The 27,696-nt window shown below is 47.3% G+C and overlaps 1 protein-coding gene across 5 annotated transcripts in view; it reads left to right on the top strand.

Moving 5' to 3' along the window:
* LOC132781575 (ubiquitin carboxyl-terminal hydrolase 22-A) overlaps positions 1–27,696 on the top strand; it is a 219,000-nt gene that overhangs the window by 99,247 nt on the left and 92,057 nt on the right. For all 5 annotated transcript variants that reach the window (XM_067473681.1, XM_067473680.1, XM_067473683.1 and 2 more), the window contains one exon: positions 7,420–7,521. In XM_067473681.1, the coding sequence (XP_067329782.1) occupies positions 7,420–7,521 (102 nt within the window). The remainder of the gene's footprint in view (positions 1–7,419; positions 7,522–27,696) is intronic.

Raw genomic sequence — 27,696 nt, 5'->3', positions numbered from 1 at the left:
GATCATCTGGGGAGGCCCTGCTCTCGACCCCACCACTCTCACAAGTGAGGCTGGTGGGGACGAGAAGCAGAGCCTTCTCAGTGGTGGCCCCCCACCTATGGAATTCACTCCCGGGGGAAATCAGAACAGCACCAACCCTCCTCTCCTTCAGGAGGAGGGTGAAGACATGGCTGTGGAACCAGGCCTTTGGGCAACCAGGCAATTAGACAATGACAACCAAATAAGACAATCAGATGTGTGAGATTGGCAGGATTGTCGAAATGGAACCAAAACAGATCTTTGAGTTAATTGTACACTGATGGGTAGGAGGAAGTTCCAGGTTTGTATTGCTTTTACTGATTTTATCATTTTACTGATTTTAGTGGATAATGTTGAATTGTGGGAATTTGTACTGTTATATATATATATTTTTTTGTGATGATTGTTTGTGTAGCAGGCGTCTAAGTGCGCCTTGCAGCTGTAAGCCGCCCTGGGTCCCCTTCGGGGTGAGAAGGGCGGGGTACAAGAACCCCAAATAAATAAAATAAATAAATCACCTGGAGGCTAGTTTCCAACAGACCTCACAACTTATGAGGAAGCTTGCCATAGATGTGGGCGAAACGTCAGGAGAGGATGCTTCTGGAACGTGGCCATACAGCCTGGAAAACTCCCAACAACCCAGTGTGGGAGTTGATGTCCAAAACATCTGGAGGCTAGTTTCCAACAGACCTCACAACTTATGAGGAGGCCTGCCATAGATGTGGGTGAAACGTCAGGAGAGAATGCTTCTGGAACGTGGCCATACAGCCTGGAAAACTCCCAACAACCCAGTGTGGGGTTTGATGTCCAAAACACCTGGAGGCTAGTTTCTAACAGACCTCACAACCTCTGAGGGTGCCTGCCATAGATGTGGGTGAAACATCAGAAGAGAATGCTTCTGGAAAGTGGCCGTACAGCCTGAAAAACTCCCAACAACCCAGTGTGGGGTTTGATGTCCAAAACACCTGGAGGCTAGTTTCCAGCATACACAGTGTGGGAGTTGACGTCCAAAACCCCTGGAGGCTAGTTTCCAACAGACCTCACAACCTATGAGGAGGCCTGCCATAGATGTGGGCGAAACGTCAGGAGAGAATGCTTCTGGAACGTGGTCATACAGCCTGGAAAACTCACAACATCCCAGTGTGGGAGTTGATGTCCAAAACACCCAGAGGCTAATTTCCAACAGACCTCACAACCTATGAGGCCTGCCATAGATGTGGGTGAAACATCAGGAGAGAATGCTTCTGGAACGTGACCAGGCATCCTGGAAAACTCACAAGCCAGTGTGGGAGTTGAAGTCTAAAACACCTGGAGGCTAGTTTCCAGCATACACAGTTTGGGAGTTGATGTCCAAAACACCTCGAGGCTAGTTTCTAACAGACCTCACAACCTCTGAGGGTGCCTGCCGTAGATGTGGGCGAAAGGTCAGGAGAGAATGCTTCTAGAACATGGCCATACAGCCTGGAAAACTCACTAGTGTGGGAGTTAATGTCCAAAATACCCAGAGGCTCGTTTCCAACAGACCTCACAACCCATGAGGAAGCTTGCCGTAGATGTGGGCGAAAGGTCAGGAGAGAATGCTTCTGGAACGTGGCCATACAGCCTGGAAAACTCACAACAACCCAGTGTGGGAGTTGATGTCCAAAACACCTTGAGGCTAGTTTCCAACAGACCTCACAACCCATGAGGAAGCTTGCCGTAGATGTGGGCGAAAGGTCAGGAGAGAATGCTTCTGGAACGTGGCCATACAGCCTGGAAAACTCCCAACAACCCAGTGTGGGGTTTGATGTCCAAAACACCTGGAGGCGTGTTTCCAACAGACCTCACAACCTATGAGGAGGCCTGCCATAGATGTGGGAGAAACGTCAGGAGAGAATGCTTCTAGAACGTGGCCATACAGCCTGGAAAACTCACAACAACCCAGTGTGGGAGTTGAGGTCCAAAACACTTGGAGGGCCAAAGTTTGCCCATGCCTAGGGTTGCAACATAGAGTGGTACAGCTTGCACGGCAGAAACCTTAGCTCCAATCTCAACTCTCCTGTGAAACTAATGGTAGTTTTAGTCCAGCTGCAATTATCCTAATTGCAATATCAAGATAATATACACCTAACATAACAATGGTTGCAGTAACAAATGAGAGGAAAATACTATTGACACACCATAGTCTGTCCTAACCCAGTATTGCTTGCTCTCTCGCTTGCCTGTCTGTTCCTTTGTAACAGGGGAAAATGTATAGCAACATATTGTGACCGTGGGCCTGGGAATTCTGCAAGGAAATTGAACTAATCCTCAAATATCCCCTGGTTAACTACAGGTTTCTGTCGGAAACAACCTACTGCCAGACTCCTTTATGCCATTGCAGTGTTGTTTCTCATGTTAAAATTTGTGTTTTTGGATGAGTAAAAGCAGTAGTAGTTTCTATCAGCAGATTATTAGCTCTTTTACTACGAGGGTTGAATGAAAATGCCTCCACCTTTGTAACTCCTCAACAGATGACAGTACTGTGCGTGGCAGGTACTAGCTTGTTCAGTAGACTCTCCTCTACAGCTCCATTTTGGCAGGAAGCCTTAGCATTGAACGGTTGTGTTGGGAAAGTGCGAAGTATGGAACCCTGCGCAGACAGTCGGTCAATGCGCCTTAAGCAATGTATGCAGCAGATACTGGCTTGTTCAGGAGACTCTCCTCTACAGCTCCATTTTGGCAGGAAGCCTTAGCATTGAACGGTTGTGTTGGGAAAGTGCGAAGTATGGAACCCTGCGCAGACAGTCGGTCAATGCGCCTTAAGCAATGTATGCAGCAGATACTGGCTTGTTCAGGAGACTCTCCTCTACAGCTCCATTTTGGCAGGAAGCCTTAGCATTGAACGGTTGTGTTGGGAAAGTGCGAAGTATGGAACCCTGCGCAGACAGTCGGTCAATGCGCCTTAAGCAATGTATGCAGCAGATACTGGCTTGTTCAGGAGACTCTCCTCTACAGCTCCATTTTGGCAGGAAGCCTTAGCATTGAACGGTTGTGTTGGGAAAGTGCGAAGTATGGAACCCTGCGCAGACAGTCGGTCAATGCGCCTTAAGCAATGTATGCAGCAGGTACTGGCTTGTTCAGGAGACTCTCCTCTACAGCTCCATTTTGGCAGGAAGCCTTAGCATTGAACGGTTGTGTTGGGAAAGTGCGAAGTATGGAACCCTGCGCAGACAGTCGGTCAATGCGCCTTAAGCAACGTATGCAGCAGGTACTGGCTTGTTCAGTAGACTCTGCTCTACAGTTCCATTTTGGCAGGAAGCCTTAGCATTGAATGGTTGTGTTGTGAAAGTGCAAAGTATGGAACCCTGCGCAGACGGTCGGTCAATGCGCCTTAAGCAACATATGCAGCAGGTACTGGCTTGTTCAGGAGACTCTCCTCTACAGCTCCATTTTGGCGGGAAGCCTTAGCATTGAACTGTTGTGTTGTTAAAGTGCAAAGTATGGAACCCTGAGCAGACAGTCGGTCAATGCGCCTTAAGCAACGTATGCGACAGGTACTGGCTTGTTCAGGAGACTCTCCTCTACAGTTCCATTTTGGCAGGAGGCCTTAGCGTTGAACGGTTGTGTTGTGAAAGTGCAAGATATGGAACCCTGCACAGTCAGTCAGTGCGATTTAAGCAACGTGCCATCATTGAATTCTTGACAGCAGAAGGTGTCACCCCAAAGGAGATTCATCAGAGAATGCATGCTGTTTATGGTAATTGTGTGGATGTGAGTACTGTGCATCGTAGGGCGAGTAAGTTTAAAGATGTTGAAGCATACTTTGCACTTTAACAACACAACCGTTCAATGCTAAGGCTTCCCGCCAAAATGGAACTGTAGAGGAGAGTCTACTGAACAAGCCAGTACCTGCTGCATTCGTTGCTTAAGTCACATTGACCAACCGTATGCACAGGGTTCCATACTTTGCACTTTAACAACACAAGCGTTCAATGCTAAAGCTTCCTGCCAAAAAGGAACTGTAGAGGAGAGTCTGCTGAACAAGCCAGTACCTGCCACACTCATTGTTTAAGTAACATTGACCAACCGTATGCGGTGGGTTCCATACTTTGCACTTTAATAACACAAGCGTTCAATGCTAGGGCTTCCTTCCAAAATGGAACTGTAGAGGAGAGTCTGCTGAACAAGCCAGTACCTGCTGCATTTGTTGCTTAAGTAATATTGACCAACCGTATGCGCAGGGTTCCATACTTTGCACTTTAACAACACAACCATTCAATGCTAAGGCTTCCTGCCAAAATGGAACTGTAGAGGAGAGTCTGCTGAACAAGCCAGTACCTGCCGCATTTGTTGCTTAAGTAACATTGATCAACCGTATGCGCAGGGTTCCATACTTTGCACTTTAACAACACAAGCGTTCAATGCTAAGGCTTCCCGCCAAAATGGAAGTGTAGAGGAGAGTCTTCTGAACAAGCCAGTACCTGCCACATACCAGTACTGCCATCTGTTGAGGAGTTACGAAGGTGGAGGCATTACTTTTTCTGCTAAGGCTTCCCGCCAAAATGGAACTGTAGAGGAGAGTCTACTGAACAAGCCAGTACCTGCCGCATACCAGTACTGCCATCTGTTGAGGAGTTACGAAGGTGGAGGCATTACTTTTTCTGCTAAGGCTTCCCGCCAAAATGGAACTGTAGAGGAGAGTCTACTGAACAAGCCAGTACCTGCCGCATACCAGTACTGCCATCTGTTGAGGAGTTACGAAGGTGGAGGCATTACTTTTCATTCAACCCTCGTAAATGTGATACATGTATGAAAAACTTTGGTGAAGATTCTGGATAAACTTCCAAGAAATCTCTTTGTCACGCGTGTTTTTTTCTCATTGCGCATCATCTATTGCTGCAAATTGCAGGCTGCATACTGCGTTCAAATCACTGCAGCCATGGAACCCAAATTGCAATGGAAATTTGATGTTTCCCTTATTTTTTCTGAGTGGCAGTCTTCCCTTTAGGTGTAGTTCACCTACAGTCAAAGAGCATTCTGAACTCCACCAACGATGGAATTGAATCGGTCTCGACACACAGAACTCCCATGAACAACAGAAAATTCTGGAAGGGTTTGGTGGGCATTGACCTTGAGTTTGGGAGTTGTAGTTCACCTACATCCAGAGAGCACTGTGGACTCAAACAATGATGGATCTGGACCAAACTTGGCACAGATACCCAATATGCCCAAATGTGGACACTGATGGAGTTGGAGGAAAATAGACCTTGACATTTGGGAGTTGTAGTTGCTGGGCCTCTCTGAACCTAAAGAGAATGCTGGGTGCTTGAAACACATTCCTGTGTGAGAGGCAATCTGCTGTTGTGCTTTTTAGTTGGTGTTTTTTCACCCGTTGTTGTGTGTGTGGAGGGAGCGCTGCTCCTTAGAAACTGAATTTGATACCATTAGTGGCTTTTGTGTGCTCTTCAGCACATGTTTCAAGGAACGTATTGTGAAAATCAACTTCCTGAACTTTAGCAAAAAGCAAGGCAGTTGGGTTGTTGTAAGTTTTTCGGGCTATATGGCCATGTTCTAGAAGCATTCTCTCCTGATGTTTCACCTGCATCTATGGCAAGCATCCTCAGAGGTTGTGAGGTCTGTTGGAAACTAGGAAAATGGAGTTTGTGGAAAGTCTAGGGTGGGAGAAAGAACTCTTGTCTGTTTGAAGCAAATGTGAATGTACCAACTGACCACTTTGATTAGCATTGAATGGACTAGCAGTTTCAAGGTCTGGCTTCTTACTACCTGGGGGAATCCTTTGTTGGGAGGTGCTTAGCTGGCCCTGACTGTTAGAGGCAAACATGGATGTTGCAATTAGCCACCTTGTTTAGCGCTGAATGGCCTAGAAGTTTTCAAGGTCTGGCTTCTTACTGCCTGGGGGAATCCTTTGTTGGGAGATGCTTAGCTGGCCCTCCTGGTGCAATTAGCCACTTTGTTTAGCGTTGAATGGCCTAAAAGTTTTCAAGGTTTAGCTTCTTACTCCCTGGGGGAATCCTTTGTTGGGAGGTGCTTAGCTGGCCCTGACTGTTAGAGGCAAACATGAATGTTGCAATTAGCCACCTTGTTTAGCGATGAATGGCCTAGAAGTTTTCAAGGTCTGGCTTCTTACTGCCTGGGGGAATCCTTTGTTGGGAGGTACTTAGCTGGCCCTGACTGTTAGAGGCAAACATGAATGTTGCAATTAGCCACTTTGTTTAGCGTTGAATGGCCTAGAAGTTTTCAAGGGGTGGCTTCTTACTGCCTGGGGGAATCCTTTGTTGGGAGGTGCTTAGCTGGCCCTGACTGTTAGAGGCAAACATGAATGTTGCAGTTAGCCACCTTGTTTAGCGTTGAATGGCCTAGAAGCTTTCAAGGTCTGGCTTCCTACTGCCTGGGGGAATCCTTTGTTGGGAGGTGCTTAGCTGGCCCTGACTGTTAGAGGCAAACATGAATGTTGCAATTAGCCACCTTGTTTAGCGTTGAATGGCCTAGAAGCTTTCAAGGTCTGGCTTCCTACTGCCTGGGGCAATCCTTTGTTGGGAGGTGCTTAGCTGGCCCTGACTGTTAGAGGCAAACATGAATGTTGCAATTAGCCACCTTGTTTAGCGTTGAATGGCCTAGAAGTTTTCAAGGTATGGCTTCTTACTGCCTGGGGGAATCCTTTGTTGGGAGGTGCTTAGCTGGCCCTGACTGTTAGAGGCAAACATGAATGTTGCAGTTAGCCACCTTGTTTAGCGATGAATGGCCTAGAAGTTTTCAAGGTCTGGCTTCCTACTGCCTGGGGGAATCCTTTGTTGGGAGGTGCTTAGCTGGCCCTCCTGGTGCAATTAGCCACTTTGTTTAGCGTTGAATGGCCTAGAAGATTTCAAGGTCTGGCTTCCTACTGCCTGGGGGAATCCTTTGTTGGGAGGTACTTAGCTGGCCCTGACTGTTAGAGGCAAACATGAATGTTGCAATTAGCCAACTTGTTTAGCATTGAATGGCCTAGAAGTTTTCAAGGTCTGGCTTCTTACTGCCTGGGGGGAATCCTTTGTTGGGAGGTGCTTAGCTGGCACTGACTGTTAGAGGTCTAACCGTATGCCCCAACAGACCTGTTAAGCTCCTGATGTTTCGCCTGCATCTATGGCAAGCATTCTCAGACTTCACAACCTCTGCGGTCACCTCACAACCTCTGAAGATGTTTGCCATAGATTCAGGTGAAACGTCAGGAGAGAATGCTTCTGGACATGGCCATATAGCCCGAAAAACCTACAACAACCCAGTGATTCCAGCCATGAAAGCCTTTGACAAAGCAAGGCAGTTGTTGGGGTGAGGCGCATAAAGGAATCCAACTTAATGCACAGTGCAGTTTACACTAAAAGTATTCTTATAGTTCTTTAAGTAAGCAAGCCCTTGAAATGCGTATATATTTCTTTTCATCAGGTATTGGAGAGAAGTATTCAACTTGGGAGCCAACCAAACGAGAGTTAGAGCTGCTTCGACACAACCCCAAACGGAGAAAAATAACTACAAACTGCACCATAGGTAAGAGGAAACCTGCATTTTCCATTCCAGTCTGCAAAAGTCTTCCAGGAATTCTAGGGAGACTGTTCCTGGAAGAATAGGGACCCAATGGAGAATGTCGAAGAGCCCTGCTTCAGTGTATTTTTTGCTTGTGTAGACTCCGTGATGGGCAAGTATCAAAGCCAAGTCAGAGCGTAGACTTGAGGACTGCAGCTTGTTAGTAGGATAAGTACACAGCGTCGTTGCTTGCTTCAATTTGCAGCCTCAACTTCAGAGGGAACCATTGAGACGTCCTCCTTCCTTTATAGATTTTGTGCTTCAGCAGTTCTTTCTCTCAGTGTTTCATTATTGACATGCTGCTCAATCTGTACAGAAAGAAGAGCTGTTTTGAAAGGTAGGTATGGCTTGGAATGGCTGGGGGAAAAAAGATTTATTTATTTATTTACTTTGCTTATATACCGCAGTATCTCAAGCCCGAAGGCGACTCACGGCGGTTCACAAACAGTAAAAACAGTAGAAACAGCAGTGGTTCCATGCAACATATAACAATTGACTTAACACATTATCCATAAATTACCAATAAGCAATTACAATGCACAATTATTACGAAAAACCACCGTACCCCATCTTCTCATCATCCAAGCGTAGTCCAGGTTCGTCGTCCATTGTTCCATTCCTATGTTCCATTACCAGATTGCACTAAATTACTCAAACGCCTGCACAAACATCCAGGTCTTCACCTTTTTGCGGAATACCATTAGAGATGGTGCTAGTCTAATGTCCGTAGGAAGGGCGTTCCACAGCCGAGGAGCCACCACCGAGAAGGCCCTATCTCTCGTCCCCGCCAGCCGAGCTTGAGAAGCAGGCGGGATCGAGAGCAGGGTCTCCCCGGAAGATCTCAAACTCCTGGTGGGTTCATAGGCAGAGATGCGGTCAGATAGGTAGCTTGGGCCGGAACCGTTTAGGGCTTTAAAGGCCAACGCCAGCACTTTGAATTCAGCCCGGTAGCAGATCGGTAGCCAGTGGAGTTGGCGCAACAGGGGGGTTGTATGCTCCCTGCGCTCCGCTCCTGTTAAAATCATGGCTGCCGAGCGTTGGACTAGTTGGAGCTTCCGAGCTGTCTTCAAAGGCAACCCCACGTAGAGAGCGTTGCAGTAGTCTAAACGGGATTTGCCTCATCTCAGTTCGCTTCTGGATCTCTTGAAATAATGGATGATGTGCCCTGTGTAGAAGTAGTAAAACAGGAGCAATGAACCTATGGCTCCCCTTCTGTTGCTTAATATCAATGCCTTTGAGCCTCACCTTGCATGGCACATGGGAAAGGAATGGGAATGTTTCCGCTGGTTGCCGATGACCACATTTGAATGGCGGACTATTTATTTATCGTGTCATCCGCAACCAGAACATTGTATTACATTTCTAACAGAACAAAACAAACAAACAGATTAAAAATAAACAAAACACAAATTTTGCAAACTTGGTAGCTGGTTAAATGTCCTTTGACCAGTCTCTGGCCACTTGGAGTGCCTCTGGTGTCGCCGCAAGAAGGTCCTCCATAGTGCATCAAGTGGCAGGGCTCAGGGTACATTGCAGCAGGTGGTCAGTGGTTTGCTCTTCTCCACACTCGCATGTCGAGGATTCCACTTTGTGGCCCCATTTCTTGAGGTTGGCTCTGCATCTCGTGGTGCCAGAGCGCAGTCTGTTCAGCGCCTTCCAAGTCGCCCAGTCTTCTGTGTGCCCAGGGGGGAGTCTCTCATTTGGTGTCTCATTCTGGGTTTGAGCCTGCCACTTTTGGACTCTCGCTTGCTGAGGTGTTCCAGCGAGTGTCTCTGTAGATCTTAGAAAACTATGTCTAGATTTAAGTCATTGATGTGCTGGCTGATACCCAAACAGGGGATGAGCTGGAGATGTCTCTGCCTTGGTCCTTTCACTATTGGCGGCTACTTCCCGGCGGATGTCAGGTGGTGCAATACCGGCTAAGCAGTGTAATTTCTCCAGCGGTGTGGGGCGCAGACACCCCGTGATAATGCGGCATGTCTCATTAAGAGCCACATCTACTGTTTTAGTGTGGTGAGATGTGTTCCACACTGGGCATGCGTACTCAGCAGCAGAGTAGCACAGCGCAAGGGCAGATGTCTTCACTGTATCTGGTTGTGATCCCCAGGTTGTGCCAGTCAGCTTTTGTATGATGTTGTTTCTAGCGCCCACTTTTTGCTTGATGTTCAGGCAGTGCTTCTTGTAGGTCAGGGCACAGTCCAGAGTGACTCCCAGGGATTTGGGTGCGCTGCAATGCTCCAGTGAGATTTCTTCCCAGGTAATAATCCTCAGAGCTCGGGATACTTGTCTGTTCTTAAGGTGAAGGGCACATGTCTGTGTTTTAGATGGATTAGGGGTCAGCTGGTTTTCCCTGTAATGGGCAGTAAGGGCACCTAGAGCTTGGGAGAGCTTCTGTTCTACCATCTCAAAGCTCCCTGCTTGAGCAGTAATGGCCCAATCATCAGCATAGATGAAGCTCTCTCTCCCTTCTGGCAGTGGCTGGTCATTTGTGTAGATGTTGAACATGGATGGAGCAAGCACGCTCCCCTGAGGCAGGCCGTTCTTCTGTTTCCGCCACCTGCTTCTCTGGGCCTAGAACTCAACAAAAAAGCTCCTGTTTTGTAGCAGGTTTCCTATGAGACGGGTGATTAATAGAAACTAAACTCTGTAATTCTGAAGGGTTGCAGGTTCAGATTTGTGACTCCATATGCGTACTCTAATCAGAACAGACAACCTGGTGCCCAGAAGATACTTTGGACCACCCTCTAGGATTGACCACACTCAATTTACTTACTTTGCTTAGGCGATCCCTCGTTGTCTGAGTAGGATATTCTTCCAAGATCAGTGTACCGGTGGGTCCGTATGTGACTCTGGAGCCCTATTCTTGACCTGCATGTTCCCCTGCAGTGAGGGCATTGGTTTCCAGGTGGAAGGCAGTCCCGGTCAGGGTTGGCTTGATGCGCCTTCCTCTTGGCACATTTGGCACATTATTTATATAGATTAAATAAGTCTATATAAATAAAAACGTAATGTTCGTTTGTGGGATTAACAGAACTCAAAAACCACTGGACAAATTGACACCAAATTTGGACACAAGACACCTAACAATCCAATGTATGTCCTTCACTCAAAAAAAATGATTTTGTCATTTGGGAGTTGTAGTTGCTGGGATATATAGTTCACCTACAATCAAAGAGCATTCTGAACCCCACCAACGATGGAATTGAACCAAACTTGGCACACAGCTCTCCCATAACCAACAGAAAATACTGGAAGGGTTTAGTGGGCAGTGTCCTTTGGTTTTGGAGTTGTAGTTCACCTACATCCAGAGATCACTGTGGACACAAACAATGATGGATCTGGAGCAAACTGTACACGAATACTCAATATGCCCAAATGTGAACACTGGTGGAGTTTGGGGAAAATAGAACCTTGACATTTGGGAGTTGTAGTTGCTGGGATTTATAGTTTACCTACAATCAAAGAGCATTCTGAACCCCACCAACGATAGAATTGGGCTAAACCTCCCACACAGAACCCCCATGTGGGCCACAGCAATGCGTGGCAGGGGACTGCTAGTAAATAAATAAATGAGCATGCACTTATATACTCTTTTAGGCTCAAAATTCCCCCTGCTGGACCTGGCTTGGCTGTAGTTGGTCAAGCCTGGATGATGTCCGTGACCAGCTAATGGGAGAGTACGGCCTGCCTTGGCTGTAAATTTCCCTCTGACCAATGGTTGTAGAGGGGCTGGCAGGTCTTAATGGATGAAATGATGACTGATGGTGGGATTAAATATCCCTGATATGTGGGCTCAGTGACCCTGTGACCCTGATGAGTCTCCCAATACTTTTATTGTCCCCTTTGATCCCAGTTCCTGATTAAGCTCAATGGAACGACCGCCAGACTTCCTTGTAAGTTCCAACAGAAAATATTGTCCATAGCTTAATGGTGTAACATTAGAACATGTTGACCATTTTCGCTCCCTTGGCAGTCACCTCGCCACAAAAGTCAGCATTGACACTGAAATACAACACTGCCTGAGCTCTGGAGTGCAGCATTTTTCTTAACGAAGCAGAGTGTTTGAGGACCGGGACATCCATAGGGAGACCAAGGGGCTTGTTTATTGTCCTCCCAACCCTGCTATTACTTACTTACTTAGGCGATCCCTCGTTGGACGAGTAAGATGGTCTTCCATTATGGATTTCCTTGTGGGTCAGTAGGTGGCTGTGGAGCCCTATTCTTGCTCTGCATCTTCTTCCGCAGTGAGGGCATTGGTTTCCAGGTGGAAGGCGGTCCCGGTCGGGGTTGGCTTGACGCGCCTTCCTCCTGGCACGTTTCTCTCTTTCACCCTCCACTCGTGCCTCCTCAAATTCTGCAGCACTGCTGGTCACAGCTGTCCTCCAGCTGGAGCGCTCAAGGGCCAGAGCTTCCCAGTTCTCAGTGTCTATGCCAGAGGTTTTAAGGTTGGCTTTGAGCCCATCTTTAAATTTCTTTTCCTGCCCACCAACATTCCGTTTTCCGTTCTTAAGTTCGGAGTAGAGCAACTGCTTTGGGAGACGGTGGTCAGGCATCCGGACAACGTGGCCGGTCCAGTGGAGTTGATGTTGGAGGACCATCGCTTCAATGCTGGTGGTCTTTGCTTCTTCCAGCACACTGACGTTTGTCCGCTTGTCTTCCCAGGAGATTTGCAGGATTTTCCGGAGGCAGCGCTGATGGAAACGTTCCAGGAGTTGCATGTGATGTCTGTAGACAGTCCACGTCTCACAGGCATAGAGCAGGGTTGGGAGGACAATAGCTTTATAGACAAGCACCTTGGTCTCCCTACGGATGTCCCGGTCCTCAAACACTCTCTGCTTCATTCTGGAAAATGCTGCACTTGCAGAGCTCAGGCAGTGTTGTATTTCAGCGTCGATGTTGACTTTGGTGGAGAGGTGGCTGCCAAGGTAGCGGAAATGGTCCACATTTTCTAATGTTGCGCCATTAAGCTGTATTACTGGCATTGGAGAGGGATTGGCTGGTGACTGCTGGAACAGCACCTTGGTTTTCTCAATGTTCGGTGACAGGCCGAGCTTCTCATATGATTCTGTGAAGGTGTTTAGAGTGGCTTGTAGATCTTCTTCTGCTATACACCTGCAAAACATGGACTGTCTACAGATGTCACACTCAACTTCTGGAATGATTCCATCAGCATTGTCTCCGAGAAATCCTGCAAATCTCTTGAAGACGGTTGGACAAATGTCAGCGTGCTGGAAGGATCAAAGACCACCAGCATTGAAGCAATGCTCCTCTGCTACCATCTCCACTGGACCAGCCACGTTGTCTGAATGCCCGCCCGCCGTCTTCCAAAGCAGTTGCTCTACTCCGAACTCAAGAACAGAAAACGGAATGTTGGAGGAAAGGAAAAGAGATTGAAAGATGGTCTCAAAGCCAACCTTAAAAACTCTGGCAATGAGAACTGGGAAGCCCTGGCCCTTGAGCGCTCCAGCTGGAGGTCAGCTGTGATCAGCAGTGCTATAGAATTTGAAGAGGCACAAATGGAGGACCAAAGAGAGAGGAAGGTGCGTCAAGCCAACCCCGACTGGGACCACCTTCCACCTGGAAACCAATGCCCTCACTGTGGGAGAAGATGCAGATCACGAATAGGACTCCACAGTCACCTATGGGCCCACCACCAGGACACCAATCTTGGAAGACAATCCTACTCAGACAACGAGGGATCGTCTAAGTAAGTAAAGTAAGTATTGTCCATAGCAATGTCCAATGGCTGGAACCCCAGGTTTCGGCGGTGACCAGGGGAGCATTTGCACAGTTAAAGCTTGTGCGCCAGCTGCGCCTGTACCTTGGGAAGTCTGACTTGGCCACGGTAGTCTACACTCTGGTTACATCCCGCTTAGACTACTGCAACGCTGTCTACGTGGGGTTGCCCTTGAAGACTGCTCGGAAGCTTCAAATGGTCCAACGTTCGGCAGCCAGATTGCTAACAGGAGCGGCACTCAGGGAGCACACCACTCCTCTGCTGCGCCAGCTCCACTGGCTGCCAATCTGCTACCAGGCACAATTCAAGATGCTGGCTTTAGCCTATAAAGCCCTAAACGGTTCTGGCCCTACTTACCTCTCCGAACGCATCTCCTCCTATGAACCGACTAGGACATTAAGATCGTCCGGGGAGGCCCTGCTCTCGGTCCCGCCCGCATCGCAGGCGCGTTTGGCGGGGATGAGGGACAGGGCCTTCTCGGTGGTGGCCCCTCGGCTGTGGAATGCCCTACCGGTGGACATCAGACAGGCCCCTTCACTGCTGGCGTTCTGGAGGAAGGTCAAGACTTGGCTTTACAAGCATTTGGCTAAATAGTGCACTGAATACAGGAAGATGGTACAACCGAACATAGGAATTGGTATAAAGGATTATGATTACGGATTCTGATTCTGATTTGTTGCTGAGGCACTACGATTACGATAATGATTGTTTTTTGATCTTGTATGTTTTGTATAATGTGTTTTAATTGCCTTTTTCGATATTGTTTTGATAACCTTTATTATGTAAACCGCCTTGAGTTGCCATTTCGGCTGAGAAAGGCGGTATAGAAGTAAAGCAAATAAATAAATAAATAAATAAATGGCTGGGAATAACACAGAGGGAGAATAGCCTTTCCAAAAACCAGGGCTTGATTATCCCTTAACTGGAAATCTCATGCTGGATGTTAAATGTCATGTATTGTCCCAGCAGTGACCAAGGGAAAGGGTGGTCCGTCTGGTTCCTGTTCTCCCCTAGGCCACTTATTTGTATGGGTTCCATTTAGGTAGCTAGTTAGTTGTCGTGTCAGAGCAACCAGTCCATTATATTGCATTTCTAACAGAACAGAGCAAACAAATAGAAAAATACAAAGCTTGTGAGTTTGGTAGTTGGTTAAATGTCCTTTGACCAGTATCTGGCCACTTGGAGTGCCTCTGGTGTTGCTGCAAGAAGGTCCTCCCTTGTGCATGTAGCTGGGTTCATGTTGCATTGCAGCAGGTGGTCAGTGGTTTGCTCCTCTCCACACTCGCATGTCGAGGATTCCACTTTGTAGCCCCATTTCTGAAGGTTGGCTCTGCATCTTGTGGTGCCAGAACGCAGTCTGTTCAGCGCCTTCCAAGTCGCCCAGTCTTCTGTGTGCCCAGGAGGGAGTTTCTCATTTGGTATCAACCATTGGTTGAGGTGCTGGGTTTGAGCCTGCCACTTTTGGACTCTCGCTTGCTGAGGTGTTCCAAATACAGAAGCGACCAGCATTTAGGTAGCTGAAGGATCCAGTCAAATGCAAGTGCAACCTGGCAAAACCGTGGTTAGCCTCATTTTCTTCCATCCTTTATTTTGCAAGGTTAGTCCTTGCAACTTCCCATTGATCATATTCCTCTTCCTCCACTATCCTACTGGTTCATGTTGTATTCCTTCTTTTAGAATATCATCATTGGTTGACAATTAGTTCTGGCCGTATCTCAAATGTCTTTGTTTGTTTATTTATTTATTCTATCAGAAGCAAACCAAGGGTACAGTTGTAATGTATTCAAAACACACAAAGTTTAAAAACGTGACATTGTATTAAACTAGCCATCACCTGCCATGCGTTGCTGTGGCCCAGTCTGTGTATATGTGTTTTGTGTGTGTGTGTATATGTCTATATATGATTTTGCGCATGTGTTGCAATGTATTTTTTTCCAGTCTCTTCTGCTGTGTTTTTCGGTGTTTTTATGAGTAAGTAGCCATTCCCTGCCATGCATTGCTGTGGCCCAGTCTGCGTATATGTGTTTTGTTTGTGTATATATGTGTGTGTGTATGCCATATGCCAGCAAATATGGAAAACACAAGAATGGCCATCAGACTGGAAAAAATCAACTTATATCCCCATACCAAAAAAGGGAAACGTGAAAGACTGCTCAAACTTCCGTACAGTGGCCCTTATTTCTCATGCCAGTAAGGTAATGCTCAAGATCCTGCAAGGAAGACTCCAGCAAGACATGGAGCGAGAGTTGCCAGATGTTCAAGCTGGGTTTAGAAAAGGCAGAGGAACGAGAGACCAGATTGCCAATATCCGGATGCTGGAGAATGGAGAAAGGCAGGGAGTGTCAGAAAAACATCTACTTCTGCTTCATTGACTCTTCTAAAGCCTTTGACTGTGTGGATCATAATAAATTGTGGCAAGTTCTTGGTGGGATGGGCATCCCAAGCCCCCTTCCCTCTCTCCAGAGGAATCTGTCCAAGGACCAAGTAGCCACAGTCAGAACTGACCACGGAACAACAGACGGGTTCAAGATTGGGAAAGGCTGCATCCTCTCACCCAACCTTTCTAACTTGTATGCAGAACACATCGTGCGAGGATGTGCGGGGCTTGAGGAATGCAAAGCTGGGGTGAAAATTGCTGGAAGAAACATTAACAACCTCAGATATGCAGATGACACCACTCTGATGGCCGAAAGCGAGGAGGAGCTGAGGAGCCTTCTCATCAAGGTGAAAGAAGAAAGCGCAAAAGCCGGGTTGCAGCTAAACGTAAAAAAAACCAAGATCATGGCAACAAGAATGATCAACAACTGGAAAATAGAGGGAGAAAACGTGGAGGCCGTGACAGGGTTTGTATTTCTAGGTGGGAAGATGACTGCAGATGCAGACTGTGGCCAGGAAATCAGGAGACGCTTCCTTCTTGGGAGGAGAGCAATGTCCAATCTCGACAAAATAGTAAAGAGCAGAGACATCAGACTGGCAACCAAGATCCATTGCCTAGTCAAAGCCATGGTCTTCCCTGTAGTCACCTACGGATGTGAGAGCTGGACCTTCGGGAAGGCTGAGCCAAGGAAGAGAGATGCTTTTGAGCTGTGGTGTTGGAGGAAAGTGCTGAGAGTGCCTTGGACTGCGAGAAGATCCAACCAGTCCATCCTCCAGGAAAGAAAGCCCGACTAAAGCTCACTGGAGGGAAGGAGACGAGAGGGAAAGCGGAAGTCCTTTGGCCACATCATGAGGAGACAGCAAAGCCTGGAGAAGACAATGATGCTGGGGAAAGTGGAAGGAAAAAGGAAGAGGGGCCGACCAAGGGCAAGATGGATGGATGGCATCCTTGAAGTGACTGGACTGACCCTTGAAGGAGCTGGGGGTGGTAACGGCCGACAGGGAGCTCTAGAGAAGACAATGATGCTGGGGAAAGTGGAAGGCAAAAGGAAGAGGGGCCGACCAAGGGCAAGATGGATGGATGGCATCCTTGAAGTGACTGGACTGACCCTTGAAGGAGCTGGGGGTGGTGACGGCCGACAGGGAGCTCTAGAGAAGGGAATGATGCTGGGGAAAGTGGAAGGCAAAAGGAAGAGGGGCCGACCAAGGGCAAGGTGGATGGATGGCATCCTTGAAGTGACTGGACTGACCTTGAAGGAGCTGGGGGTTGTGACGGCCGACAGGGAGCTCTGGCGTGGGCTGGTCCATGAGGTCACGAAGAGTCGGAGACGACTGAACGAATGAAGAACAACAACAACATATATGTGTGTGTATATATATGCCCTTTGACCAGTTGGCCACTTGGAGTGCCTCTGGTGTTTTAGTTGCTGGGATTTATAGTTTGCCTACAATCAAAGAGCATTCTGAACTCCACCAACAATGGTATTGAACCAAACTTGGCACACAATACTCCCATGATCAACAGAAAATACTAATAAGTAGCAAAAATGACTCCTGTGACGCTCTAAGAGCAATCTGTGTTTGAACTCCGCTCCGAGGAGTTAAGACGAAACCACACAATGCGGCAACAAAAAAATTAGCTGATTGCTTTACAGATTCTTCAGACCGTTTTTTGTTCGCGCATGACTCTGAATAAGACTTGGCTTCCAGTTCAAGATGTAATTATTCTGTTGTGGCATCTCAAGACAGCTTAATAGCATACTCAGGGTAAGAAGAGTGATAATGTTTTGATGGGATCCCTCTTAGATGTTTATTAAAATTAATAGGGTAAAAATATATAATGATCTCTTCTATCTTCCTTCCTATTGGGTGTATTTGACGTGCGAAGTCGTTCAGACACTTTCAGTGGGATTAGTATCTTTGGAGTTGTTTTGGTGCAGCTTCCGTGTGGGTGTTTCCCTGCCTCATAAGCTCAGTCCCGAACAGACTGAAGCATTAGCATATGAAGTGACTTTGTGGCCGAAGCCTCTCCGGGAGGAACAATAGGCAGCATGAGGTTCCCAAAGCACATGGGTAATTAGCCGGAGCCACCTGGGATTCCCATTTGCAAGGTTGTTGTTGTGGTGTGTGTGTCTCTACCCCCACCCCCACCCCCCACCCCAAAAGGCAATGGGAGACCCTCCTTTGAAGATGAGGCGAGAGCGCAAATCCTTTTCAGGAGGAAGGATTGGTGACGAGTGGAGCGCCCCAGACAATGGCACCAGAACCGTGGCAGGTGGCTTTTGCAGCTGTGTGACACTCGGCAGCGTGACCTGAGAGAGGGAAGCATGAGCGGAATAAATATTAAAGCACCATTAAAGCCTTGGCAGACAGTGCAAAAAGAATCTGGGAAGCCCACCTCCTCCAAGATGAACTGAACCACCTCAACTGGGCTCTCCAGGCCAATGGAGACTCCACCTCAGACATCAGAAGAGCTGCAAGACCACCGAGAAGAAGCCACGAAAGTCAAGACAAAGATCCACCCAGAGGGAAAGTGTTCTTGCCAGACATCAAGGGAACCACTGACCGCAGAGGGAAGCTGATGAGGAAACACAACATACAAACCATCTACAAACCCACCAAGAAAATCCAACCAATGCTACGTTCAGCAAAGGACAAGAGGGATCCTCTCACCTCTGCAGGAGTCCACCGTATACCATGCAGCTGTGGACAAGAAGTCTACATAGGGACCACCAAACGCAGCATTGCCCAGACACGCATCAAGGAACACGAAAGGCACTGCAGACTAGTTCAACCAGAGAAATCAGCACCTGATGAACCAGCCTGGACACAGCATATTATTTGAGAACACAGAAATGCTGGACCACACCAACAACCACCATGTCAGACTACACAGAGAAGCCATTGAGATCCACAAGCATGTGGACAATTTCAACAGAAAGGAAGAGACCATGAAAATGAACAAAATCTGGCTACCAGTATTAAAAAACTCTAAAATTATAACAGCTAAACAACAGAGAGGAAAAAAACAGGCACAGATTAACACCTCCCAGCAACAGATTTCCCAGGCTCAGCCAGGCCTTCAAATGCTAATGAAGGGGATCAGCTAAACATTCACACCTAACTGCAGCAGGGAAGAGCTCCTTGCCCCACCCCAGCCATTCCACAGATATATAAACACATTGTCCTAATTCCAACAGACCTCACACCTCTGAGGATGCTTGCCATAGATGCAGGCGAAACGTCAGGAGAAATGCCTCTAGAACATGGCCCTATAGCCCGAAAAAACCCACAAGAACCTAGTGATTCCAGCCATGAAAGCCTTCGACAATACATGGAATAAATATTGCAAGGGCTCTTCTTCCGCGTCAAGGTGGTGCAGCCTTTGCAGAACGCCGGCCGGGAAATTACTTCTGCCTCTCTACGCCGCAACCACAACCACGTTGCTTGATCTTTCAGTGCAGCATAAACTATGCATGAGTTTCTGTGCACTGGGGCCGAACTAGAAAGGATGGGAAGATGCCGGAAAACAACATGAATACTTTAAGGCCTGCTTTTTAAAGTGGCCAATGCACGGGGTTTGTTTTTTTGGTCCGCTTAGTCGGCGTTTCAGCAACTTGCTCAGATGGCAAACCACAGCAGGGAGCCCTTTTTGTTGTTTGTATGCTTTCAAGTCATTTCCCACCTATGGCAACCCTAACGTGAACCCATACCAGGCTGTTCCTGGAAAGACTTCTTCAGATGAGGGTTGCCATTGGCTTCTGCTGAGGGCGAGAGAGTGTGACTTATGGAATCATAGAATCTTGACTTGGACAAGACCTGGTGGGCCATCCAGTCCAACCCCATTCTGCCAAGAAGCAGGACAATCTCATTCAAAGCACCCCCAACAGATGGCCATCCAGCCTCTACTTAAAAGCCTCCAAAGAAGGAGCCTTCACCACACTCCAGGGCAGAGAGTTCCAATGTTGAACTGCTCTCACAGTGGGTTGTTGCAGGTTTTTCTGGGCTATATGGCCATGTTCTGGAGGCAATTTTTCTCCTGATGTTTCGTCTGCATCTATGGCAAGTATCCTCAGAGGTAGTGAGGTCTGGAAGTAGGAAAAATGGGTTTATATTCGATAGAGCTACAAGCTGGGTAGATGCGGGGAATGCCGTGGATGTGGCGTACCTGGATTTCAGGAAGGCCTTCTTCGACAAGGTCCCCCATGACCTTCTGGCAAGGAAACTAGTCCAATGTGGGCTAGGCAGAACTACGGTGAGGTGGATCTGTAATTGGTTAAGTGGACGAACACAGAGAGTGCTCACCAATGCTTCCTCTTCATCTTGGAAAGAAGTGACAAGTGGAGTGCCGCAGGGTTCCGTCCTGGGCCCGGTCCTGTTCAACATCTTTATTAACGACTTAGACAAAGGGCTAGAAGGCATGATCATCAAGTTTGCAGACGACACCAAATTGGGAGGGATAGCCAATAGTCCAGAGGACAGGAGCAGAATTCAAAACGATCTTGACAGATTAGAGAGATGATTGGCCAAAACTAACAAAATGAAGTTCAACAGTGACAAATGCAAGATACTCCACTTTGGCAGAAAAAATGAAATGCAAAGATACAGAATGGGGGACAATGCCTGGCTCGAGAGCAGGACGTGTGAAAAAGATCTTGGAGTCCTCGTGGACAACAAGTTAAACATGAGCCAATAATGTGATGCGGCGGCAAAAAAGCCAATGGGATTTTGGCCTGTATCAATAGGAGTATGGTGTCTAGATCCAGGGAAATCATGCCCCCCATGCTCTATTCTGCCTTGGTTAGTCCATACCTGGAATATTGTGTCCAGTTCTGGGCACTACAATGGAAGAGAGATGTTGACAAGCTGGAATGTGTCCAGAGGAGGGAGGCTAAAATGATCAAGGGTCTGGAGAACAAGCCCTATGAGGAGCGGCTTAAGTAGCTGGGCATGTTTAGCTTGAAGAAAAGAAGGCTGAGAGGAAACAATGATCAAGGGTCTGGAGAACAAGCCCTATGAGGAGCGGCTTAAGGAGCTGGGCATGTTTAGCTTGAAGAAAAGAAGGCTGAGAGGAAACATGAGGGACATGTATAAATATGTGAGAGGAAGTCTTAGGGAAGGGAGGGAGCAAGCTTGTTTTCTGCTGCCCTGGAGACTAGAACGTGGAACAAGGGCTTCAAACTACAAGAAAGGAGACTCCCTCTGAACATGAGGAAGAACTTCTGACTGTGAGTGCTGTTCAGCAGTGGAACTCTCTCTGCTCCAGAGTGTGGTGGAGGCTCCTTCTTTGAAGGCTTTTAAACCAAAGCTGGATGGCCATCTGTCAGGGGTGCTTTGAATGCAATTTTCATATTTCTTGGCAGAATGGGGTTGGATGAGATGGCCCATGAGGTCTCATCCAACTCTATGATTCTGTGATTCTTGGTGCCCTCCTGGTCCAGCCCATACCAGAGCTCCCTGTGGCCACCTTCAGCTCCTTCAGTCAAGCCAGTCCTTTCAAGGATGCCATCCCTCCACCTTGCCCTTGGTTGGACCCTCTTCCTTTTTCCTTCCCTTTTCCCCAGCATCATTGTCTTCTCCAAGCTTTCGTCTTCTCATGATGTGACCAAAGGACTTCATCTTTGCCTCTCATCTCCTTCCCTCTGGTGAGCAGCTGGACTTTCTTTCCTGGAGGATGGACTGGTTGGATCTTCTCGTGGTCCAAGGCACTCTCAGCACTTTCCTCCAGCACCACAGTTCCAAAATGTCTCTCTTCTTTCACTCAGCCTTCCTTATGGTCCAGCTCTCTCATCCATAGCTTACTACAAGGAACACCATTACTTTAACTGTGCGTACCTTTGTTGTCAGTGTGATGTCTCTGCTCTCCACTCTGTGATCAAGATTGGTCCTTGCTCTCCTCCCAAGAAGGAAACGTCTTCTGATTTCCTGGCTGCACTCTGCGTCTGCACTCATCTTTGCACCTAGAAATACAAAGTCTGTCACGGCCTCCACGTTTTCTCCCTAATTGCCAATTCTCAATCAGGCTGCTTGCCATCATCTTGGGTCTTTTGATGTTTAGCTGCAACCCAGCTTTTGCCCTTTATTTTTGAACTTGGTTAGAAAGCTCCTCAGCTCCTCCTCGCTTTCGGCCATCAAAGTGGTATCATCTGCATATCTAAGCTTGTTCATGTTTCGTCCAGCAATTTTAACTCCAGCCTTGGATTCTTCAATCCCCGCACGTGTTGCATGATGTGTTCTGCCTTAGCAGTGGCTTAAAATGGACCAGATGGAAGTGTTACTGAACCATGGACCAAAGTTAAGTATCAGGAGAAAAATGTTGTGCTCTCATCGTTTGATAATTATGATAAGTTGGAAGTGACATCAAATTTTTTTTTTCAGTTCTTGGATGTAATCATCTATTTAGCTGGAAAATGAATAATTGCTATTCTCATCCAATTAAACATTTTCCTAATTATCTTGATTTCAGTTCATTAAATGATTCCTATTAAATGTGTTATCTCTTTGGTAATGAGGCAGATTTTTCTCTAACTCAACTGCAGTTTAATTCACTGTTTGGAAAATACTTCCAAGCTCCTTGCATGAAATGTTTCTCCCCTTTGGGGAGATAGAGCAGTATATAAATAAAGCGTTATTATTATTATGAAAACAATGCTACTGAACTCACCTCCTCACAGGGGGAATTCTGATTATGTTAGTTTCAAAGCCACATTTTAAGTGGGTTGCTGTGAATTTTCCGAGCTGTATGGCCATGTTCCAGAAGCATTCTGTCCTGGCATTTTTCCTGCATCTATGGCTGGCATCCTCAGAAGTTGTGTGATCTGTTGGAAACTAGTTTGGTGGTCGCTATGTAGCTGTGGACAAGTCTACATAAGGATTACCAAATGCAGCATTGCTCAAACATGAATTAAGGAACACAAAAGGCACTGCAGACTACTTCAGCCAGAGAATTCAGCCATAGCAGAGCACCTGATGACCCAACCTGGACACAGCAGATTATTTGAGAACACAGAAATGCTGGACCACTCTCACAACCACCATGTCAGACAACACAGAGAAGCAGGTGAAATCCACAAGCATGTGGACAATTTCAACAGAAAGGAAGAAACCATGAAAATGAACACAATCTGGCTACCGGTATTAAAAAAACTCTAAAATCAGGAGAGTAAATAAAGAGGAACACTCAAAAACAGGGGAATTCCAGACAAGAAGCAATCAGGTCCAGCTAACACCACCCAACAAGGAGCCCCCAGTAGCGCAGTGGGTTAAACCCCTGTGCTGGCAGGACTGAAGACCGACAGGTCGCAGGTTCAAATCCGGGGAGAGGTGGATGAGCTCCCTCTATCAGCTTCAGCTCCTCATGCGGGGACACGAGAGAAGCCTCCCACAAGGATGGTAAAAACATCAATTCATCCGGGTGTCCTTGCGGATGGCCAATTCTCTCACACCAGAAGTCACTTGCAGTTTCTCAAGTCGCTCCTGACATGACAAAAAAACAAAAACAAACAACACCACCCAACAAAGGATTCCCCAAGGCAGGAAGCAGCCAGGCCTTGAAGCTTCAAGGCTTTACAATGCTAATCAAGGTGATTAATTGCAACTTTCCCACTTGCCTCCAACAGACAAGAGCTATTTTCTCCCACCCTGGACACCATTCCACATATATAAGAAGCAATCGGGGCTAGATAATCACCTCCCAACAAAGGATTCCTCTGGGCAGTAAGAAACCAGACCTTGAAACTGCCAGGCCATTCAGTGCTAATCAAGGTGGCCAATTGCAACATTCACACTTGCCTCAAACAGACAAGAGTTCTTTCTCCCACCCTAGATGTTATTCCACTGATACATAAAACATCACTTGCCTAGTTTCCAACAGACCTCATAACCTCAGATGATGACTGCCATAGATGCAGGTGAAATATCATAGAATCAGAGACTCAAAGAGTTGGAAGAGACCTCCTGGGCCATCCAGTCCAACCCCATTCTGCCAAGAAGCAGGAATATTGCATTCAAATCACCCCTGACAGATGGCCATCCAGCCCCTGTTTCAAAGCTTCCAAAGAAGGAGCCTCCACCACACTCCGGGGCAGAGAGTTCCACTGCTGAACGGCTCTCACAGTCAGAAAGTTCATCCTCATGTTCAGATTGAATCTCCTATCTTGTAGTTGGAAGCCATTGTTCCATTGCGTCCTAGTCTCCAAGGAAGCAGAAAACAAGCTTGCTCCCTCCTCCTCCCTGTGGCTTCCTCTCACATATTGATACATGGCTATCATATCTCCTCTCAGCCTTCTCTTCTTCAGGCTAAACGTGCCCAGCTCCTTAAGCCGCTCCTCATAGGGCTTGTTCTCCAGACCCTTGATCATTTGAGTCGCCCTCCTCTGGACACATTCCCGCTTGTCAATATCTCTCTTGAATTGTGGTGCCCAGAATTGGACACGATATTCCAGGTGTGGTCTAACCAAAGCGGAATAGAGCATGGGGAGCATGACTTCCCTAGATCTAGACACTAGGCTCCTCTTGATGCAGGCCAAAATCCCATTGGGTTTTTTAGCCACCGCATGAAAATGTTGGCTCATGTTTAACTTGTTGTCCACGAGGACTCCAAGATCTTTTTCACATGTACTGCTCTCGAGCCAGGCATTGTCCCCCATTCTGTATCTTTGCATTTCATGTTTTCTGCCAAAGTGGAGTATCTTGCATTTGTCACTGTTGAACTTCATTTTGTTAGTTTTGGCCCATCATCTCTCTAATCTGTCACGATCCCTTTGAATCCTGGTCCTGTCCTCTGGAGTCTTGGCTCTCCCTCCCAATTTGGTGTCGTCTGCAAACTTGATGATCATGCCTTCTAGCCCTTCATCTAAGTCATTAATAAAGATGTTGAACAGGACCGGGCCCAGGACGGAACCCTGCGGCACTCCACTCGTCACTTCTTTCCAGGATGAAGAGGAAGCATTAGTGAGCACTCTCTGTGTTTGTCCACTTAACCAATTCCAGATCCACCTCACCGTAGTTTTGCCTAGCCCACCTTGGACTAGTTTCCTTGCCAGAAGGTCATGGGGGACCTTGTCGAAGGCCTTACTGAAATCCAGGCTCATGTTTAACTTGTTGTCCACAAGGACTCCAAGATCTTTTTCACACGTACTGCTCTCGAACCAGTCCTCATTGTCCCCCATTCTGTATCTTTGCATTTTGTTTTTTGTGGAGAGAATGCTTCTGGAACATGGCCAGACAGACTGGAAAACTCACAACAACCCAGTGATTCCGGCCATGAAAGCTTTCAACAATACTGCATTTTAAGCCATATGATTAATTAAACTTGCAGGTTTTTCTGCTCATTCCTGTATCAAAACAATGATTTAAAAAGGAAGTCAGGTTATTTCCTGAAATGGACTGATTATTTGTACATAGATCCAACTCTGTTCTTCTCTTTGGAAGCTGACTTTCCCCTTGCCTTAAAAATGCTGAATCTGGGTCCCAGTTCCGTGTGGTTGCCTTTCCTTGACTTTCCTCCATTCTTGGGCCTCTCCTTCTCATCTTTGATTAATACAGTAATCACGCTATCATTCAAGAGCCCGAAGTGCGCCTGTCCCTCCCCCTCCTTGCCCCAAACGCATGTGCACGGAGGGCCAGAAAGCTTTTCTGAAACCCGCCTGCCGGTCCGGGAGCTCAATTGTCCCGGCCATCTGGGAGAGAAGAATCACGCAGCTGCTTCTGAATTCTAAGAGGGCTGTTGCTTCTCGAAATCTGTGCATGATGTTCAATTTTAGTCAAATCAAAGCTCCCAGATTTGCTGCCTAACGGGATGTGTCTAATCTGGTGATTTGGATGCAGTTCACTTGGGTTCTCACTTGCTAATGACGTTCATATGTCTGGCACGATCATGCGACTTACAGATTTCCGCTTAGGGGACTGCTGGGTGATACATTGCAAGTTAGGAGAGAAACACTTTTCTTCGCGGAGTGCGTTGCATGGTTGTGTCAAGGGTTTCTTGCTTTCTCAGTGGCCACTTCCTCTCTTTCCCTAGCCACTTTCTTCACCATATTCCCCACAATATGGCATTTAGAATTGTGCTAAGAAGGAAATACAGGCTAATTGACAACCGGTGCAGATTTATCCCAGTTAATAAACCTGGTCTTAGCTCCTTATTCTGCTCTGATGGAGGGAAGGGCCTTTCATTTGCTTAATAATAATAATAATAATAATAATAATAATAATAATAATAACAACAACACTTTATTTGTAGCCTGCTACCATCTCCCCTCATCCCCTGTTTGGGTATCAGCCAGCACGTCAACGACTTAAATCAAGAAATAGTTTTCTTAGATCTACAGAGACACTCGCTGGAACACCTCAGCAAGCGAGAGTCCAAAAGTGGCAGGCTCAAACCCAGCACCTCAATCCGTGGGTGATACCAAATGAGAGACTCCCCCCTGGGCACACAGAAGACTAGGCGACTTGTAAGGCGCTGAACAGACTGCGCTGTGGCACCACGAGATGCAGAGCCAACCTTCAGAAATGGGGCCACAAAGTGGAATCCACGACATGCGAGTGCGGAGAAGAGCAAACCACTGACCACCTGCTGCAATGCAACCTGAGCCCTGCCACATGCACCATGGAGGACCTTCTTGCGGCAACACCAGAGGCACTCCAAGGGGACAGATACTGGGCAAAGGACATTTAGCCAACTACCAAACTCACAAATTTGGTATTTTGTCTGTTTGTTTGCTTTGTTCCTGTTAGAAATGTAATACAATGTTCTGGTTGTGGATGACACAATAAATAAATACCATCTCCCCAAGGGACTCGGTGCGGCTTACATGAGGCGGAGCCCAAATACAACAATACAAGCAATAATAACAACAATACAAGCAATTAAAATAAAAACATAGGCAATAAAATATGCAACAATTAACAATAAGACAACACATAATTAAAACTGTGGGAAGGCCAAATGTAAAGTTAAAATTGGAAGTAATGCCGGGGCATGGGCGAAAAGGTGAAAGTGGCGTTTGTGGAAAACATACAAGCAGACCTGAAGTGTAAAGTGCTATGGGATCATTATTCTGGGAAGGCACACTGGAACAACCACGTCTTCAAGCTCCTGCTAAAGACTGCCAGAGTTGGGGCATGCCTGATGTCCCTAGGGAGTGAGTTCCAGAGTCGAGGGGCCACCACCGAAAAGGCCCTCTCTCTCGTCCCCACCAATCGTGCCTGCGATGCTGGTGGGATTGAGAGCAGGGCCTCTCCAGATGATCGAAGAGATTGTGTGGGTTCGTATACAGAGATGCAGTCACGCAGGTAGGCGGGTCCCAAACAGTTCAGGGCTTTGAAGGTCAGAACCTGCACCTTGAATTGGTTCCGGAAAATGAATGGCAACCAGTGAAGCTCCTTGAACAGGAGGGATGACCGCTCCCTGTAAGGAGCCCCGGTTAACAACCTGACCGCCGCCCTTTGGACCATCTGGAATTTCCGAGCTGTTTTCAAGGGCAGCCCCACATAGAGTGCATTGCAGTAATCCAGTCTAGAGGTGACTAAGGCGTGGACCACCTTGGCCAGATCCGCCTTCCTGAGTTACAGTCACAGTTGGCGCACGAGTCTTAATTGTGCAAAAGCCTTCCTGGCCACCACCGACGCCTGAGCCTCAAACGTAAGTGATGAATCCAGGAGGACACCCAAACTGTGTACCTGTGACTTCAGGGGGAGTGCACCCCCGTCCAGCACAGGTTGCCACCCTATACCCCGATCCGGTTTACGATCGACCAGGAGGGTCCAGGCATGATGTTAGTTTTGTGGCCATCATTGAACTTAAGATTTCAAAGCCAACCCCTCTTCCCCAGGAATAGCTTCTAAAGGCCCATTTGAACTCTGATGTCAGCATCTTGGATTGACTGAAATCACTTGCCTCTGCAGACTGACAAGTTGGAGTGAGCATGCAGGTGAATGCTCTTTGCATTGGTGGGGGAGAAAACCAGGTGAGCCTGTGCCTTTTGGATCAAGGCTGCTGCCTTCACAGAGCTCTTTGGAGACTT

Source organism: Anolis sagrei, chromosome X, assembly GCF_037176765.1.
Source record: "Anolis sagrei isolate rAnoSag1 chromosome X, rAnoSag1.mat, whole genome shotgun sequence".
Lineage (NCBI taxonomy): Eukaryota > Metazoa > Chordata > Lepidosauria > Squamata > Dactyloidae > Anolis > Anolis sagrei.
Note: the sequence above shows the minus strand (reverse complement) of the source record. Positions and strands in the feature narration are given on the sequence as shown.